This window comes from Bubalus bubalis, chromosome 22 (assembly GCF_019923935.1).
Source record: "Bubalus bubalis isolate 160015118507 breed Murrah chromosome 22, NDDB_SH_1, whole genome shotgun sequence".
Lineage (NCBI taxonomy): Eukaryota > Metazoa > Chordata > Mammalia > Artiodactyla > Bovidae > Bubalus > Bubalus bubalis.
The window spans coordinates 24,169,551-24,189,268 of record NC_059178.1 but is presented as its reverse complement, the minus strand read 5'-3'; the positions used below and the strand labels follow the sequence as shown (position 1 = coordinate 24,189,268).

Genomic DNA, 19,718 nt, shown 5'->3' with positions numbered 1-19,718 from the left:
CATCCAATGGGTGATGCTGGGAGATGCTCAACACCAGTAATTATTAGAGAAATGCTACAATGAAGTATCACCTCACACAGGTCAGAATGGCCATCACCAAAAAGCTACAAACAATAAATGTCGGAGAGAGTGTGGAGAAAAGGGAACCCTCTTACACTGTGAGACAATAAACAGTAATTAGCTCTTTATCTTTACCTTTTAGCTGCAAACTGGACTGGGTTGAAGGAGAATAAATCATTTACTGAAAAAAATTAAAGCACTCCCTTACCATGGTTTTGGTCTAAGAGTTTATTAATATGCACTTATAAAAATAGAGTAACATGATTTTTCCTATGTCCTAACGTGTTCCAAATAACAGTTAATAGGAACACAGCCTGCAGGTGGGGGAGGAGGAAAGATGGTTTGAGAAGCAGATAAATGAACCCTTGATGTGAAGTCCAACATGCATGTTATTTTTATCCAACAGGAAAAGTTACAGGTTCAAAATTTCAAATGAGTAACATAATCATAGTAAGATCATATAACTTCTATTGCATCACAGTGATAGTAACCTGATTTGACCTGAAAAGGCCAAGTTTTACTTCTCTATGAAGCTATCCTGGCAAGTGACAGGAAAAAAAAAAAAATCTGACTGTTCAGAGGTATTGGTTTGAACCACATGAAGTTTCTGATTTCAACTGTTTAGAACAATAAAGCTGGAATTTCTCCACGGTTCAGCTCACATCAATAAGCACAGTAATCTACAACACAGAGGTTGTTGCTTTTTGAGCCTAAAACCAAAGTGGCAAAAACCCTAATCTAGTCACTGAGTCAAAGCCAGCCTGGCAATACTGCATATATGTTTAGCGGCCCTTGTAATACCTCAGGGGCTTCCCTGGTACCTCAGTGGTAAAGAATCCTCCTGTCAATTCAGGAGACCTGGGTTCAATCCCTAGGATGGGAAAATCCCCTGGAGAAGGAAATGGCAACCCACTCCAGTATTCTTGCCTGGGAAAAACCCATGGAAAGAGGAGCCTGGGGGTCACAAAAGAGTCAGACACAACTAAATGACAACACAACAAAATAACACCTCAAGCAAAAAACAAAAAACAAAAAACCAATGTGTTCTACAATGTGTAAGTCATTGTTTGTGTTAGGTTGTGTAAAGGCATGATCTCAAATGGACCAGAGATTATGGATGAGTCTTTCTTTACTGAATGGTAAATGTTTACCCTGGATCCTGAATTTAATTTGCAACCGATCAAACTGTGCTCTAAGGAGGAGAAGGAGGAGATAAATCCTCTGGCCATTAAGAGATCCAGGCTAGTTGTTGTCTTTTCCTCTGCTAACCAATGCTAGACCTTCCATGAGTAGACTGGATTCTGAGGGATGTGAAAGCCTGTGTGGGAAGAACTTTGTGGCTAACTAAGGACTTTTGGTGCCGCTGAAAATGTCTTTAGAATAATGCAAATTGCAGACCAAGAATAGGAAAGTTTAACAACTTTCAAGACGGCTTTCCTATTTCTTTTCGATCTTTCTTTTCCTACCACTCACTCTGAACCTCTGCTTTCTCACAGAGTTTTGTCAATTGTCCACACCCCCACCCCCAATACTGAGATGTGGGCAACATCGAGAATTACAGAGAATCAGAGAAAGAACTACCACTGATTCTATGTGAAAAGTTAAGATCAGGCAGAAGTAACCTCATTTTTCTATTATATCAAGAAACAGGGACATGTCTACTAAGACCAGGGAAAAATAGGGAGAAGACTGTACAAGCCAAATAGGAAATACATTCAAGAATTTTGAACCACCCCTTTTTTGCTGGATTATTGAGGCAATTTAAATTGAAAATAAAGAAAATCATCTACCTGGTTCATTTTTTTTTTAAGGCAGCAAGGAAACATTGCAGTAACCAAAGTCACTAGTAGAATTGCTCAGCACAGTCACACATTTCATCTAAAGTAGGTTTTAAAAACTGACTTCACAAAATTTAAATTGTTCTAAAACAAGAGGAAGGAAAACCTCAGAGGGGACAGAAAACCCCACTGGGCAGAGACTGACATAATCTTGAACAGCATTTTGAAAAATAGTTGTACCTGCATTGAAAAAAATAGTCCTGGGTTCATGTCTGTTATGAATGACTCTTCAGTGATCTTTTGTGGAGTCTTATTTAACCAACAGGGAAAAAAAGTCACAAGAAAATCCACAAAACCCCCAACCATCCAGAAATTTTAATTTTGCAAAGGAACAGTTAAGCATTCACCATTCTTGTCAAAGAAAACCACAGATCACATTTCAACCACTAGACACACAACATCCTCTCATGGCACCTAGCACCTGCGATCATCTGTCAATTAAAGATTTTATGAAGCCTCCTGGAGACACAGATGTGTGGGTATCTGATGTCTCTACCTGCTTTCTTACCATCTGTACACACATCCGTACTTAGCCCTTTCAGTTGGACTAGCTATTGTTTAGAGAACAAATAAAATAACAACAAAAACTACTCACCACCACCACCACCAAAAGAAAAGAACCACTTAAACCAACAACACACTTATCACCAAATACATAGTAATAAAAGAGTTGTACTCAAACCTGGTCAGTCCTTCCATTTCTTGAAACTTGCACACAAACTGAAGAAACCCACTCAGCCTTAAAAAGGTCGATCATTTTGTTCTCCTAAAATTTCATCTCTGAGCGTGCTGGCTTTCTTGTCTGTCTCGTGTGCGTTCTCTCCCTCTCTCTCTCTCCCCCTGTGTCTCTCTCTCTCTACTTTTACCGGAGAGCGTTTTGTTTCCTTTTTCCTGTTTCTGCTGCTGGATGAATGCAAAAATACACAATTTGAAGGGTTTTTTTTTTTTTTTTTTTTTTTTTTTTAGGCTAACAGTTGGAAATCTAAAATCTTGCTCTCCTGAATAGCTTATTATGCCAGTCATTCAACATGCAACGTTTTACATAAAGAGGCATTTACAGAATCAAGAATTCTGTTTTCTTAAAGCAAAAACAAATCAACAACCAAAACTCCCTCTACTCCTCTGACCCCCTTCCTTAACGATTAGCACTTACCCTGAGATGTGCCATAAATGCTCTATTCCAAATGTACAAAAGCCAACCACATCTCAACTGGGAATTAAACAGTTTTAATGTCTTCAGATCCATGTCCCTGCTCCAAATTCTGATACAGACAGTCACTGGCAGCCGTACAATAGTTCTAAACAGCAGACATCTGATTCTTGACATTTAAAAATAACAATATTGGGGGAAAAAAGGGAGTCTTTTTTAAATCAACCACAGACAGCTTGTGAGGCAGCACATCTAAGCAACTGACTATATTAACTGGAACTTACAATAATTTCAAGCTACAGTATTTTCTTTCTAAATCAGTGTCAGACGGAGGCTAGACACCTACAGACCTCTCATTTTCTATATAATCATGGCAATGACCGAAGTTAAATAATTTCTAAGTGATAATTCAATATAGAGAGAACTTTTTAGTATTTAGAATTCTATTATTGGTGAATATTAACCTGTGTTCAGTCTGGAATCAAATTAGGAACATTTCAGCCATTCATCTGAGATGGGTCACATTTCACGGACACGCATTCTTAACCATGTACAAACAGAGGAGGGCAGGTGAATGCATACCTTTGCTGCAGAATAGAACAAATATTAAAATGAGAAAAATGCATTTGTTTCTATTTCTGAAGCACTTTATAGACTCAGACTGATCTGCACTCAAGTCTTAGCTGTCTCAATTACTACCCATGAGTTCCTGAAGACAGGATTTCATCTTTTGTGCCTCAGGTTTGTCATCCATAAAACTGGAGTAAATAGTAATATTAATACTAATTTTATAAAGGTGTTTTGGGTACTAAATGGATACTCTATGATTTCTGGTACATAACACGCAGAGGGTATATGCTGCTTCTTCCCTCTGTGTTATATTTGGTCTGGGCAGGAATCAGCCACGATTAATGGGGAAATCCAGGTTTGAAGGTAGATGAATCTGGTTAGACCCTCCATGTTGCCATGTACTAGCTGTGTGTCCTTGGGCAAGTGACTTAATCTAATTTACTAAATCGCAGTTCCTTTAACTGTAAAATACTTCATAGAGTTTCAAAGAGCAAATTAGATATCATTGGAAAAGCATCTACTTCATGCATTTAATAAATGGTAGCTCCAGGCCTTTACAGCTTTTGAAAACAGCTCTCATTAGTGCTTTGCATTTGTAACTGAGGTGTCTGAAGATGTGGACTGAGATCCCAGGCCTTCTCAACCAAGTGCCTCACTTTATAGTAGAAGAAAGAGACTTTGGAGAGCTGAAATGATGGTTCTCAGCTGTATCACTAGTTAGTGATCACCAACTAGTTAGTGGCCAATAGGGACTAAAACATAAACCCTCTTATTTAAAGTTCAATGCTTTGTCCACTAAACTTTCTGACACTGAAATCGAACACATCTGAACATCCAGTTTCAATATTAGTTTGTAATTGGGGCTTTCCTGGTGGCTCAGAGAATCTGCCTGCAATGCAGGAGGATGGTGTTCAATCCCTGGGTTGGGAAGATCCCCTGCAGAAGGAAATGGCAACTCACTCCAGTATTCTTGTATGAAGAATCCCATGGACAGAGGAGCCTGGTGGGCTACAGTCCGTGGGGTCTCAAAGAGTCAGACATGACTGAGCAACTAGCACTTTCCCTTTTTCACAAAGCAATACGACTAGGAAACAAACCCCTCTATGTTCCCAAATTTGCTTCTAAGAATGAGTTTACAAGTGAAATTATTCTATGGGAGCTGACAGGTGCTGGCTAAATCTATCTTCCTAAGAGGAGCTTCTGCAGGACATAGATTCTCCTTTCCCTGTAAAGCAAGAAGAGAGCTAGAGAGGATTCCAGTTCTTAGGAGTGTCCCATTTCCTCCTCCCCCATGTGAATGTCCAGCTTCTTCCTTTTCTTTAGAGGAACTCATCTCAGCATACTGGTTGGGGAGAGTACACTGCATTTACTATGTCCCCACACTGATATATAAAATTTTTTTTTCAGTTTGAAAGTCTTGTGCAGAATGCTGTGCTGGCTCAGTCATGTCCACTTCTTTGTGACCCCACAGACTGTAGCCCACCAGGCTCCAATGTCCATGGGATTTCCCAAGCAAGAATACTGGAACGGGTTGCCATTTCCTTCTCCAAGGGATCTTACTGACCCAGGGATTGAACCCACATCTGCATTGGCAGGTGAATTCTTTCTGCTGAGCCACCAGGGAAATGCTTTAATTTGATATTTCTTATCTGATCTTATCACTACTGATTATGGTTCAGTTTTTTAAATTAAATTTATTTTGTTTTTGCCATTAGTCACAGAACCTTCATAGACAAAAATGTATCCTCTTCTAGGTTTTCTGTCTCATTACACATCCTTTTTCAAGACAGATACCTTATCAAAATATTTTATTCTCAGTAGTGGAAGAGATTTATGTGGTTAAAGAATTTCTAAGGCTTTCCAGTTGTAATATTTATAATGGTCTTTTCTATGAACTAAGAGTCTTGAGTTCTGGTCTTACCTCTGCCATATATTAACAGTGTGACTTATAAGGCCTTTACCTTTCTTTGAGTCTAGCTTTTTATATTCTAAATGAAGAGGTTTGGTTAGATGATCCCTTTAGCTTTAAACTTCTGTTAGTGATTCTTGATAACTTAATTAACACGTGTAACAACCTTTTAGGGCTTCCCAGGTGGTGCAGTGGTAAAGAATATGCCTGCCAAACATGAGTTTGCTCCTTGGGTTGGGAAGATCCCTGGAGTAGGAAATGGCAACTCATTCCAGTATCCTTGCCTGGAAAGTGCCATGGAGAGAGGAGCCTGGTGGGCTCCAGTCCATGGGGTCCAGAGAGTTGGCACGACTGAGCAACTGAGGACAACCTTATAGTAAATTAAATGATGCCACCTTCAGTAGGAAATATTGTGTTGTTTGTGAAAACTATCCACACAATGGTGGCCTCTTCTGAAGTCTGGGGATGGGTCTGGCACTGTCCCTACCCAGTGACTGCCAGTCTGGAATATTTTCAGAACTTGGTAGCAGCATTCCCAAGGGAGTCAGCTTTGTCAGAAGAGATCCAAAGAGAGCCAAAAAGATGAATGTCTTGGTGGAAGACTTTTCCTTGCATTTATTCTTAAGAGTGGGAAATGATTATGTCATGATTTTATATTCCAGTAAAACCTTTTTTAAAACAGACAAGGCTAGGAAGGGAGGGCTAGGAAGAGAAAACCTACACTTTGAAAAGGAAAAATGTGAGGATCCCTCTTATGAAACGTTGTGTCTCAGTAAAAATGACGAATCTAAAGGGAGGCAGTAGGGAAGAAAGGGACTCTTCCCCTGATATTTTTATCCAGGTGAAATCTGGTTTCAGTGGATTGGAGGGCATAGGAAAAACAGGAGTCTGCAGAGGGGAGGAGCGGCCTTGGGCCTGCGTGTGTGGGATTTACATACTGACACTAATTGTATTTTATTGCGCAGATGCTTCCCCTTCTTTCCCTCCTCTTCTCTGTTGTCCTGAGTCCCTGCAGCTGTACTTGTCAGGTCCCCAAACTGGCTCCATCTCCACCTCCTCAGGGTGCAGGGCATCACCCCAACTCCCTGTGCTCTGGGGGATGAGGACTTGGGTGGGGGTGTGATTAGCTTCGTTGTGGTGTGAAAATTGCAATGGTGAAGATGTTGATCAATTTTTCCAAACTAACAGCTTGGGGCAGAATCTTAAATAATAATAACAAAAAGCCCTGAATAGAACTAATTAAACTCTTTCCAGAATTCCAAAGATCATTGTTGACTTTTGTAAAAAAGGTGGCTTTATTTTACAATTCTGTGTACACTACCCTTTTCTCCCCTCCTTGTCCTACAATCCCTCAGACAAAAGAGGAACACAAAACATTAATAACTCCTTGCCTTTTTGTAGGTGTGCTTTTCAAAGCACTTTTATATCCAGTATCTCAAGATAACTGGATGAGGTTGCTAGCAGGCCTGTTTCCTGATAGGAACCCTCAGCCCCCAAAATGCTAAATAATTTGCTCAGGTTCACACAGAGAATTCATAGTAGAGCCAAGACTAGGCCCCAGGAGAAAATACCATGCAATCAGCTGGTACAATTTCTAAGCACCCATCCCTCCATATAAATGGTACCTGAAGGTACTGGCAGGAACGTTCTTGTTGACACGACTCTGACTTCACCATGGCCTGGTCCATGTTGACCGAGGCTTTCTGGTAAACCTCTCGGGCTCGACTCACGGTCAGCGTGGAGGACCAGGCACTCTTCTTGAGCAGCGGTGCATCTAGGGTGACGGGCAGGTTGGCGCAGGTGGAGCACTTGACGTCGTTGTTACTCCGGGAGGCCTTCACCGCCTGCTCGCTGATGGTGTTGTAGGCCTCCATAAAGTACTGAGAGGCTGAGCGGTCGGGGCACCTGCCCATGGTCATCACACCCGAGGGGGAGTGGTAGATACACATGTCGCCGTCGAGGTTGTCGTCAGAACTCCACCAGCCAGGGGATGTGTTGTTGCGCGGCTTAGGCTCCGGGCGCCGCTCCTTGCTTTTGCTGCGCTTGCCGTACCTCACGGTCTGTGTCTCGTCCGGGCTGGCCTTGCCTCCGTTGACACTGCCCTTGGACGGTCCCTCCAGGGAGTGCGATTTGGTGAAGAGCTTCTGGACCGAGTGGACCAGGTGGCGGATGCGGCCGGGGCTGTCGCTGCGGTGCTCCACGGCCGTGCGCTTGTACTGCAAAGTGTGGTAGCCATCCCGGCTGAGAGGTAGCTGCCTCTCAAACTGGTCCAGGAGGTTGGCGGGGATGCGGTTGGCCTTGGTGGCCAGGGTGCGGGGCACCAGGGCACACTCGTCCTTCAGCTCCTGCTGCGAGGTGTAGTGCCGCCGCGGGAAGGTGCTGCTGGCCAGCGGGTCGCTGAAGGGGCCCACACACTCGGCCTGGAAGGAGGTCCGCTGAGTGTAGTAGGGGTGGTCGGCTGGATGGTGCTCCACCGGGCTCAGCAGGTATGGCTTGCGGTCTGCGTGGTGCGACAGCGAGTCACAGCCTGAATCGCAGGTGACTCCGTGGTGATGGCTGCGGCTGCCCGATAACCCTTTCATCGCTGACGGGGCAAAGTCACGGGGGTCATGGACACCCGGGGGTGTGGTTCCAGACCCGTCTCCCGCAAGGACCTGGGGGAATGAAGGAGAGGGGGACAGTGGTTAACTTTTCCCCTGGTAAATAGATAGTGCTCTTTCCTCGTGCATCTGCTACTGAGTTGGTTTTCTGGCAGAAGAACTCATGAAAAGTCAGAGTGTAGTCCCTCAGTCGTGTTGGATTCTTTGCAACACTGTGGACGGTAGCCTGCCAGGCTCCTCTGTTCATAGGATTTCCGGGGCAAGAATACTGGAGTGGGTTGCCATTTCCTCTTCCATGGAATCTTCCTGCCCCAAGGATTGAACCTGTGTCTCCTGCATTGCAGGCAGATTCTTTACCACCTGAGCCTCATTGACTCTCCCTAAAAGGAGCTTTAATGCATTGATGGAAAAGCCCTATTACCTCTATACCTTGGCAAAGACACCCCCCCCCCCGCCCCCGCTCCTCCAACTGCTCTGCCCAGTCACATAGGAGAGACAGGGTGAAAGCTAGTTAACCCAGAAAAGAAACTATAAAAATGTTAAATTATTTTTAAATGATTTAGGAGAAAAACTCCCCCTCTCTCCAGGGTTCTAATAACTGTATATCTCCCCTGCTGCTCTGTTTTTATTCTTAACTGTATGTTAGTCATCAGGCCAGCAGACCACAAGGGCTGTTTCTCTGGGAGGCTTTTGCTGGTCCCCCTTACAGAGAGAATTAGTTCTGTGCTTGCAGAGCATGTGCTGCATACTCTCCAGCTCCTCTGGAATGCTTTGTCCCATGTTTTCCCCACTAGCTCAAGCTCCCTGAGGTTAGTTTACTTCTCAGTCACCTGTACATCTCCCTACCTCATACCAGGGGCTTCCCTGGTGGCTCAGTGGTAAAGAATCCACCTGTAAAGAAGGAGACCCGGGTTCAACCCCTGGGTTGGGAAGATCCCCTGGAGAAGGGAATGGCTGCCCACTCCAGTATTCTTGCCTGGAGAATTCCATGGCTAGCGGAGCCTGTTTGGGCTCCAGTCCACGGTGTCTCACACAGCTAAGCAACTAACACTTTTACTTTCACTTCACCTCATACCACTTGGGCCATATAGACACACAAGCTCTCAATATATGTGAGTGGAAAACGTAAGTAAAAGAGGCTGCTGCTGCAAGTCACTTCAGTCGTGTCCGACTCTGTGCGACCCCAGAGACGGCAGCCCACCAGGCTCCCCTGTCCCTGGGATTCTCCAGGCAAGAACACTGGAGTGGGTTGCCATTTCCTTCTCCAGTGCATGAAAGTGAAAAGTGAAAGTGAAGTCGCTCAGTCGTGTCCGACTCTTAGCGACCCCATGGACTGCAGCCTACCAGGCTCCTCCATCCATGGGATTTTCCAGGCAAGAGTACTAGAGTGGGGTGCCAACTTTAGGATATATTTCTGTTATCTTCTTTCATATACTTTCCCGTTAGAATGCCATGGTGACAATAACAGCAAACAATCCCCGCTTTCCCATGGTAATTAGAGTTAGAAAAACTAATGGTAGGGCAAAGACATCAGAGCTGTAGAGAAAACCTGCCCATGTATTTCTGTCATCAGAGAATTAAGAGTTTCTTGTCTACAAACTGAGAGCAGATGAAGAACAAATAAGCTTGAATCAGCTCATTTGACTATCAGGACATCTCCTTTTGCTGGTTTAAGAGTTTATGGTAAATATTTACAAGCTATGGCAAGATGGACAAAAGGAAAGACTCTTGAAACATTCCTGAGGAAACATGAAGGGCCTGAACCCAAGGGTTGGGTGTGCCTGGGAGAGAAATAACTCCTACAGATGCAGCTGAGTGAAACGCAGTCATCCCAAGCCTTCCCCTTCCTTCAAGACCAGAAGCTGCTGTTCTTCTGGGCAGAGTGCTTCCTTTGGACTCTAGTAGAGTGAATCCCAGGGACAGAGGAGCCTAGTGGGCTGCCGTCTATGGAGTCGCACATAGTCGAACACGACTGAATCGACTTAGCAGCAGCAGCAGAGTGAGTTCATCAGTAGCTGAATGCGTTCCTCCTGACAGTCTTGTTTGTTTGTTTGTTTTTAATAAAGCTTTCTACAATACAAAAATTATCATATGGAGAGTTGTCCAGAAAGGCCAATGTGACTTTCCAAAAAAATCACAAATGTAATTTTAGATAGACAGGGAGAGATAATTGGTTTAATTGTGAAAAAAAAAAATCCTGTAAAGCAAAACAGAACACCCATGTATAGCCTAATGAAGAAAAACATGGAGTCTTGAGGGATCAGGACTTGTCAGTTCCGTGGGATATGCTGTATGTGGGAACCCAGCTGTTGAAACTCTCTAACCGTGCTTTATGAAGCTCCTTTTCTCCTCCTAGTCTCTCTGTTTCTGGATTAATTGAATGAAGTTGATGAGAGGTTTTAATCACTGGAGTCTTTTGAAATTGCTCAGTCTATCAAATCAGGAGCTTCTTGAGGGTAGAGGTTATGTTTTATGCATTCAGTGGCCAGCAGAGTGCTTGGCTGCTGGTGGGAACTCAGTAAAGTATTTAGTTAATGAAATAATGCATTAGTGAAAAATTTCCCAGGGTGCAAGTTACATCTATTTGTTTGAAAAGGAAGCGGCCAAGGAAGGAAGGAAGGCACCATCTTATGGGCATTTTAGAGTCCAGTGGTTTTCCAGGTGAGGCAGGAGGCATGTGGGTGAGTGTTTCTTATGCTGCTTGCTTGTTTGCCTTCAACTTCTGCCTCTCCATGTCCCATCAATGAATATCTCACTCTTAAAGTTCTCCCTGCTTTGAGGTTAAAATCTGGGAGTTTACCTGGTCTGCTGACTACAGAATGTCTACACAGAAGACAATCTGTTTAAAGAAGAGAAAGCAAATGACACCTGAAGAGACAAAGAGGGAAAGAAAGACTGGTTCAGGAAGAGCCTGTAAATCAAAACTTGCCCACTGAGGAGCTAATATAAAGGAAATTTTAACATAAAATACCTCAGGACTACTTTGTACAAAGTTATGATCCCAAGAATAGGCTGTGGCAGGGAGGGATACAGAAGATTAAATACACATTTTTAGCAAAACTGTGGCACAAACTAATTTAGGTTGAAAAATCCACTTCATGAGGAAGTTTCTCTATATAAAACAGGTCTCATCGAGGACATTTTTGTCTTTTAAATATAGACTTAAAAATAAAAGACAAAAATAGGAAGCCGGTTGGGTTATGGTCACATAATAAATCTTATGATTCCACATAATATAACTCAATATATGAAATAATATGAAATAATGCTTCAATCTTTCCTTCTGAAGCAGCTGGGTCTTGGGTGGATATTTTTTGCTAAATAAAATGTGAATCTGGCAAGAGCCAAAAACATGAATTATACATATTCACTCCAAAATGGAGATTATTTGAAATCATGTGTTCAATATTTATGTAATTATCTTTAATTTGTGAATGGCATTTCACGTGAGATGATGTTGCCTGAGGACACACAGAGCCAACAAAGAGCCTTTTTAAGGCCATTAATGATGAATTTGTTCAATGACGTAACTGATGATTATTTTGGTAAGTTAAACATGCACAGTGTGATTTTTTACTAAAATTTAAGTGGGCTATTTTCAGCCTAGTGACAAGCACTTATATTTTCATAAAGAGTAATACATTGAATCAAGGAAAATAAGTTAACTTTCATTCTTCTTAATGTCTGTAAAAAGATATTGAGATCTTGATCCTTTTCCTCTGTGATATATGAAATATGATAATAAATGATCATAAACATTTCTAAATGCTCCATCTATCTTTCTGGTTAAGACCAGATAAATGACTTAATGCCCTAACCTTTCTAAGGGAAAAATCTTACAGTCTCTTTTAGTCTCTTGTCTTTTAAAAAGGAAAATCGATTAATTAGTGATTATAAATTACAGCAACACATTCAGTGACTTCTCGATGAGTGAGGAAGATGATCTAAATCCTCAATGGCTAAATAATGGTTGTGATACCTACCATGGGGGTCCTGCTCTTTCACCCCTCATTCTTTGTCTTCTTCTTTTCTTACTCATGAATTCTATTCCAAGCCTACTTCTTTCTGCCACTTTATTTCTCTATCGTAATTCATATTCGTAAGTGGCAACCTGGACTTCACTTGCTCCAGCCCATGTGTGACTAACACCATCCCCGGGAAGAATTAACCAAGCATCCTTCCCATGCAGGGCTCAGTGTTTGCTGCTGCAGATGACCAAATGCAACCAGCAAATCACTAATGCTGAGAGAGATGTGACCTAGTCATGAAAAAAGATAAATAACAATGCTCATTACCCTCTGTATTCTTGGAAAAACTAGCCCCGGAATTAAGTTTTAAGGGGCCGTAAAAGATTGCTGAAAATAGAAAGGGAAATTGTCTTTCGTGCCTTCCTCTCTGAGCCAGGATGGAGAATGTGAGTCAATGCGCCTCTGTAAGGGTTTCTATGACGACGGTGATCATCCCTCATTTTTGCCTTGTTCACTATGACTTCAAAATGATATTTTGTTGTCCTCCTAAGTACGATTTTACCATCAGACGACAGGCCCTCATCGCTGGCTTGGAAAATGTGTTGACTGAATTGGCTACTGTAAGATGAGCTCTGGGTGTGAGAAACAATGCTTCTCCCACACCTGGGGCAAAAGCATTGCTGTCCAGATGATGACTAAAGCAGGAACGATCCAGCACAGGTAAAGGAAATTCTCAAGGCAGGTAATTTATTAGCACCAAGGAAAAAACAAACCAACCACATGTTAGAAGATGCTGACTGGATGGAAAACAGTCTCACAAAGCTGGCAAGTTCTTACTTTGATTTCTGTGCATGTCTTTATTTAGAGCTGCTATGCTTGGTTTTTCTTTACATACAGAGAGAGGATCCACCCGAAGGGTGTCTACTGTCTTTCAATGAGGACTGACAGCTGGGCAATCACAACTTGCCTTAGAAAGGACAGCGTGGGGGACGTGCCCAGGAAGGGGGGAGCACTGTGTTCTAATTTGGGGAGATGCTGGGAAGACAAAACCCTGAATTATCTCAGGGTCAAGTCACTTTTTTGCCTCTCCCCATTTTACCGGTGACCTGCCCATGCCAGGTTATAACAGTCAATGGAAGAGAAAGAAGGAATTCTCTTACTGAGAGTAAAACCTGTCCTGGACTAGTGACTTGCTTCCCAGTCTCTCTAGATGCACACAGGTGACTAATTCTGGCTAATGGAGTATAATTGAAAATGGCAGGTGCAGTTTCTGGAAAATGACTCTTAAGTGAAGGACATACCTTCTTTATCCCCTTCCTTGGCTGGAATTCAGACTTCAGGCTTGGCTAAGGAGTGATCTTGGTCCATGAGGTGGAAGTCTGAGGATGGGAGCAGCCCAAGACAATGGGCCCAGCCAGAACAGAGTGTCTGTCAGCCTGGACGTGTACCCCTGCATCTTGTTTATGGGGGAAGGAATGGACCTGGATCTTTGTCTATACCACTGTGATGTGTTTTCTGACCCTTGCATCTGAACCAAGTCCTAAGTGACAAGGGTGGTTAGGGCTGACTCCTGGAGAATTTTTGTCAGCTCTGCTATAATATGAAGGACTTGACTCTGCTGGTGGTGGTCACCCATGAGCGCAATTTAAACCAGGCAGTGAAACAGCTGCACGTATACAGAGATTTCTCTGGCTGTAGTGAGAGAATGCTTCTCAGATGGCTCGGTGGTGAAGTATCCACCTGCCAATGCAGGAGACACAAGAGACACAGGTTCGATCCCTGGGTTGGGAAGATCCCCTAAAGGAGCAAATGGCAACCCACTCTGGTATTCTTGCCTGAAAAATCCCATGGACATAGGAACCTGGCAGGCTACAGTCCATGGGGTCAGAAAGAGTTGGACACGACTGAGCAATTGAGCATGAGAGTTAGGGAATAGATTTAGGGATCAGAAGAAGCAAGAAAATCTGAGAGCAGCAATTCTTTCTTTCTTGGGAAGTTCATGAGAGAAGACTAAAAGGGGATAAAGAGTAACCCTCCAAAGAGTAAGAATGTCCTGGGTGGTGGAGGGGTGCCTCCCACTTCTGCCCCTCTGCCCACTCGTGTGTTTCCACTACAGTCTAAACACACAGAGCGCTTCTTCTAGGCAGAACAAAATTCTATGCAACATGGATGCAGACTTTTTATTAGTAATTTTTTCCTCTACTAAAAATCCCAATTCTATAGAGATTGAGAATGAAGAGCAATATGAATGTTTGCTGCTAAGTCACCTCAGTCATGTCCGACTCTGTGTGACCCCATAGACGGCAGCCCACCAGGCTGCCCCGTCCCTGGGATTCTCCAGGCAAGAACACTGGAGTGGGTTGCCATTTCCTTCTCCAATGCATGAAAGTGAAAAGTGAAAGTAAAGTCACTCAGTCATGTCTGATTCTTAGCGGCCCCAGGGACTGCAGCCTACCAGGCTCCTCCGTCCATGGGATCTTCCAGGCAAGAGTACTGGACTGGGGTGCCACTGCCTTCTCCAATATGAATGTTAGCAGGCTTATAATTTTAAATATTTAAAAAAAATAAGTGACGGATTCTCATTAATATGCTACTAACATATGAAGCCATGCCATTTTAGGGTAAAAGTAAATAGAAAACTCACATGAATTAATTTTGCCCAAAGGCCCACTTTGGGGATATTTTCTGACCTTCTGAATTTGTAGCTGCAAAAGATAACTGAATACCATTTTCTTTCATTTTTTCAGGCTTCCCCACTCACAGACTTTCATGTACTATGTACTTAAAATCGTGCAAATGCCATTAGAGCACCTTTGAATAAGCACAGGCTGAAATACACCAGTTCTTTTACTCAAAGCACAATGCTAAGCCGTTTATATACGCAGAATGTATTTTGGCTTTTCATGAACTTAATTGCTATCCTAATCATCTGTAGCTTGATTTTGTTTGTGAATACCTCCTTCCATCAGTCTGCTCCTACAAAGAAATGCCTTTGAAACATTTCCCTTTCAAAAGATATGGTATTATATAAAAAACAAAACAACAACCCAGATCTCCTCCAATTTGGTCACAGTAGGTAACACAGCTAAAATTGCCTTTGTCTTTCACACAAAGCTTTTAGAAGTGGCTTCATGATGGTTTTTGAGAATAAAAAGGTGGAGGGTAGTGTTCCTTGAGAAATGGTTAGTAAGTCGTCATTAATATTTGTCTTAGACTTACTGCTAGTTGGGAAAATGCCACAGGACTTAGAGGACTTTTATGTGGAGATGATTGAAGCAGGACATTATAAAAAGTCCTAACATTATTCTGCATCAACCCAAGTAGGAAGGTAACTGTCCTGACTCTGTGTGACTTTGGACATGTGCTCCCCATGGGATTACCCTTATTTGGATCATTCTAGAAGAGGGTGTATGCTTCCCAAGTGGTTCAGTGGTAAAGAATCCGCCCGCAATGCAGGAGACACGGGTTCAATCCCTGGATTGGGACGATCCCCTGGAGGAGGAGATGGCAACCCATTCCAGTATTCTTGCCTGGGAAATCCCATGGACAAAGGAGCCTGGAGGGCTACAGTCCACAGGGCCGCAAAGAGTTGGACGTGACTGAGCATGCATGCACACAGAAGAGGGTGTGATTATCTCAGCTAAGCCTGCAGATGGATTTCCCTGGGAGTCGCTAAGAGAATGTGGTCACCTTGACCAGCAGTGGCCAACAGCTCTTCAGGAGGTGTTGTGGGCAGGGGCCACCCTACATTATGGAGGTAAAACAGATAATCTTCACAGAGAATAACACAAACCACCACTTTTTTGTCCATTCAAAAAAAAAAGCTGACAAAAATATGCATGCCATTTGACTTATCTAGGAGAAGTAGAAATGATGATAGAGTGAATCCGTTTAATGGAAAATAAAACCATGATGGAAAATGGAAATATACAAAACTATGATGATTGATACAGACACAATGCAACTTGAAAAGAAGCAATGGAAATAGCCTCTGATGAAAATGGAGTTGCTTTTGTCTACAGCTCTCATGACCAGCTGAATAGTCCTGTGAACGTGTTCTGGCACATTCTGGACAACTGGCTTCACAGCTAGACTATCACCTATGTATCTATCTGCTGCTGCTGCTAAGTCACTTCAGTTGTGTCCGACTCTGTGCGACCCCACAGATGGCAGACCATCAGGCTCCCCCGTCCCTGGGATTCTCCAGGCAAGAACACTGGAGTGGGTATCTCTCTATCTACTGGAATCAAAAGTTTCCTCTCAGAAATTCTTTTCTTTAATTGCTGTTGCTTTTCTTACCAAGCTCACTGTACAGATCTGTATTAAGAAGTGCCAAGGCCCAGAAATCACCAACAGTGCCCCTTGTGGTAGCCATTCAGCCGATACCTGCGTTGGGGAATTTTGTCCCCTGACCACAGCATCCACTGACGCTGTCCTGGCCAGGAATGTTACGGTGGTCACCATACCTCTGAGTTGACTGAACCTGGTTTGAAGTCCCAACTCAGGGGTATCTACGCAGAGGCTCAACTGGGTTAATCAGATACTGGCTCCTAGAAATTTAAATGAAGACATTCCCAGAGTCACAATGAACACTGGTGAGCTTATCTGCAAGGTCAGCTACAGGAAGGGCTGATGCTGGCACCGCCGGGAGCCAGAGTCATGTGCTGTTTCAAACTGTGGGGCAGCAGAAACAAGGGCCCTGCAGAGGGAGCACGTGAGGAGAGAGGAGCAAACTTACAGGGAGAAGCAATGCAGAGTCCGGCAGCCCAGGAGAGAGAGGCTGCTGGACAACCTTCAGGTCTGCTCAGGCCTAGCTTTCTGCCCCCAGCAGCTGAGACCCTGTCCTGTCTGTGGCAGAACCATGGGAGACCCACTAAAGCTTACTCGTCTGAGTAAGTTTACCCTCCCGCCCAGCTGGGCAGCTGCAAGCATATTAGAACCACTGCGAGAAAAGAGAGCCCTCCTGCACTGTTGGTGGGAAAATAAATTGGTGCAGCCACCATGGAAAACAGTATGGAGGTTCCTCCAGAAACTAAAAATAAAGCTACCAAACGATCCAGTGGTCTCACTCCTGGGCATATACCCGGAGAAAACTACAACTCAAAAAGATACATGCACCCCTATGTTCATAGCAGCACTACTCACAATAGCAAAGACACGGAAGCAACCTAAATGCCCAGGAGAGAAACAGAGAGGCTGCTGGACAACCTTCAGGTCTGCTCAGGCCTAGCTTTCTGCCCCCAGCAGCTGAGACCCTGTCCCGTCTGTGGCAGAACTTTATCCACAGAGGAATGGATAAAGACAATGTGGTACACATACACAATTACTACTCAGGCATAAGAAAGAATGAAATAATGCCATTTGCAGCAACATGGATGGACCTAGGGATTATCTTACTAAGTGAAGTAAGTCAGCAAAAGACAAATATAACATGATATCACTTATGTAGAATCTAAAATATGACTCAAATGAACTTATCTATGAAACAGAAAGAGATTTACAGATATAGCAGATTTGTGCTTGCGAGGGGGAGCGAGGGTGGGGGAGGGAAGGGTTGGGAATTTGCGGTTAGCAGATACAAACTAGTATATATAGAATGAATAAACAACAAGGTCCTACTGGATGGCACAGGGAACTATATTCAATATCTTGTGAGAAACCATAATGGAAAAGCATATGAAAGCATATATAAATATATAACTGAATCACCTTGTTGTACAGCAGAAACTAAAACAACATTGTAAATCAAATATACTTCAATAAAATATAAACAGATAAAGCCTCCTCTCAAATATTCCCTGTGCCAAAGGACACATGGAAATGAGAGGATTTACCTAATTTATGGTCTAGTTAAGAAATAAACCACATAAATGTAAAATAATCAGGAATAATACAAGTTGGAATCTAATCAAGCTCTAGATTGTGTGATCTGTGTTGTAGATGTAATACATCAGGTAAAAAGCTTTTGAAAGAAAAAAAAAAAACAAGTCTAGAAGATGCAAAAGTTAAGGGATACAGAAACATCTCAATTTAGGAGGTTTAGAGTCCAGAGCAGCACAATGTTCAAAGCTGATGTTCTTAGGACAACATGCAAAACCTGTTCGGTGTTCTGTTCAGTTCAAACCATCCCATCCTCTCTTCCAGCTTCTTTTTCATGTTTATTTATCTACGTGGCTGCCTCGGGTCCTAGTTGTGGCACATGGAATCTTCACTGATTATGTGGATCTTTTGTTGTGGTGGTTCCCGGACTCTATAGTTGTGGCACACAGCTTCCAGAGAGTGGACAGCACGGGCTTAGCTGCTCTGTGGCATGTGGGATCTTAGTTTCCCGACCAGGGATCAAACCTGTGTCCCCTGAATTGCAAGGTGGATTCTTAACCACTGGACAATCAGGGAAGTCCCTCCTCCGGCTTTTTATGTTTGGTGCTTCCGTGTCTACTTCTCTTTCATTTCTGAGGATACAGTCCATATACAAGTCAGATGGTCTGAGAGCTACAAACCTGACTTCATTGGTAAGGCCTCCCACTGGACTCCTTTCACTGAAGTCTCTTAGATAATAAGCCCGTGTCAGGGAATTATAAGATGCTGATGTTTATACTTGTGTGGTTTTTACTGTCAGGATGTCATCCACCTCTGCAAAAAGTGTCTCATGAATGAAGTGTGATGAAGAAATCCCTCTCAGGTCTTAGCATTAGCAAAACTGTGTGTTTAACAACTGCCGGTTCATCGAGCAGGCAGTTACTCTTGCCAGGTGACTGCGCGTCTATATTTGAATACTGGGAAGTTTATTGGGAAATTTAGCATAAAATAGTAAGGGTTATTGCTTTTCTACTTTTATGCTTTATATTTGTTTTCTCTGGCTGTGCACCTTATCCCTTTGAATAATACAGGTAATCATGTAGACTGCTTCCATCTTTTGTTTGATGACAAATTTATATCCAGATAGCTCTGTACTATGTAAAATACAAATATTTGGCTAATGCCTTTTCTTCTTCCCTTGATACCATCGGCTGACTGTAACAATGGTTCTCAGAGTTGACTGCAAGAAATCAGCTCAGGGCTTGTTAAGAGACAGATTGCTGGGCCCAGTCCTCAGAGTTACAGGGGCTGTCCCCAAGATTTTACATTTCTAACAAATTCTCTGGTGATGCTTGTGCTGGTTCAGGAATCACCGTTTGAACCACTGAACCAGACCCTGTTTCTTACACCTGTGATTCTTCCTGGGATGTACATGGTCCTTCCCTCCATTAGACTAAACTCAAACACCTTTTTAAAGTCCCAGCCCTGTTCTTTGGTGATGCCTTTGCTGAACCGAGGTGGGCAGAACTGACAGCTCCACATCTTGTGTTTTCTCACGCACATCATCCAGAGAGTTACCAGGTACTGGACATGTCTGTGGTCATTTATGGCCTTTTATGTAGCTTTCTCCCAGGGGACCATGAGATTCTGGTGGCCATAAGGGTCTCCTTCATTTTCGTATAACCATTCCCTGTGATCCATTCCCTGGATCACAAGATGTGCTCAATAAATGTTGGCTGACTAAATACATGAATGGGAGGTCTCCTGTTTGGAAAACACAAGGTTTTTTTTTTTTGAAAAACACAGTATATTTAAAAAAATTTT

General features: G+C 43.1%; 1 protein-coding gene across 8 annotated transcripts in view; it reads right to left on the bottom strand.

The window, feature by feature from the left end:
- Nucleotides 1-19,718, bottom strand: part of DLGAP1 (DLG associated protein 1) — a 785,192-nt gene that overhangs the window by 293,879 nt on the left and 471,595 nt on the right. For 4 of the 8 annotated variants that reach the window (XM_006071833.4, XM_044934621.2, XM_044934623.2 and 1 more), the window contains one exon: nt 7,153-8,181. In XM_006071833.4, coding sequence (XP_006071895.1) covers nt 7,153-8,109 — 957 coding nt within the window. In that variant the 5' untranslated portion in view covers nt 8,110-8,181. Of the gene's footprint in view, nt 1-2,580; nt 2,973-3,051; nt 3,296-7,152; nt 8,182-19,718 lie in introns of those variants that run through there. The other 4 variants (XM_006071838.3, XM_044934625.1, XM_006071839.4 and 1 more) reach the window with 3 other exon arrangements.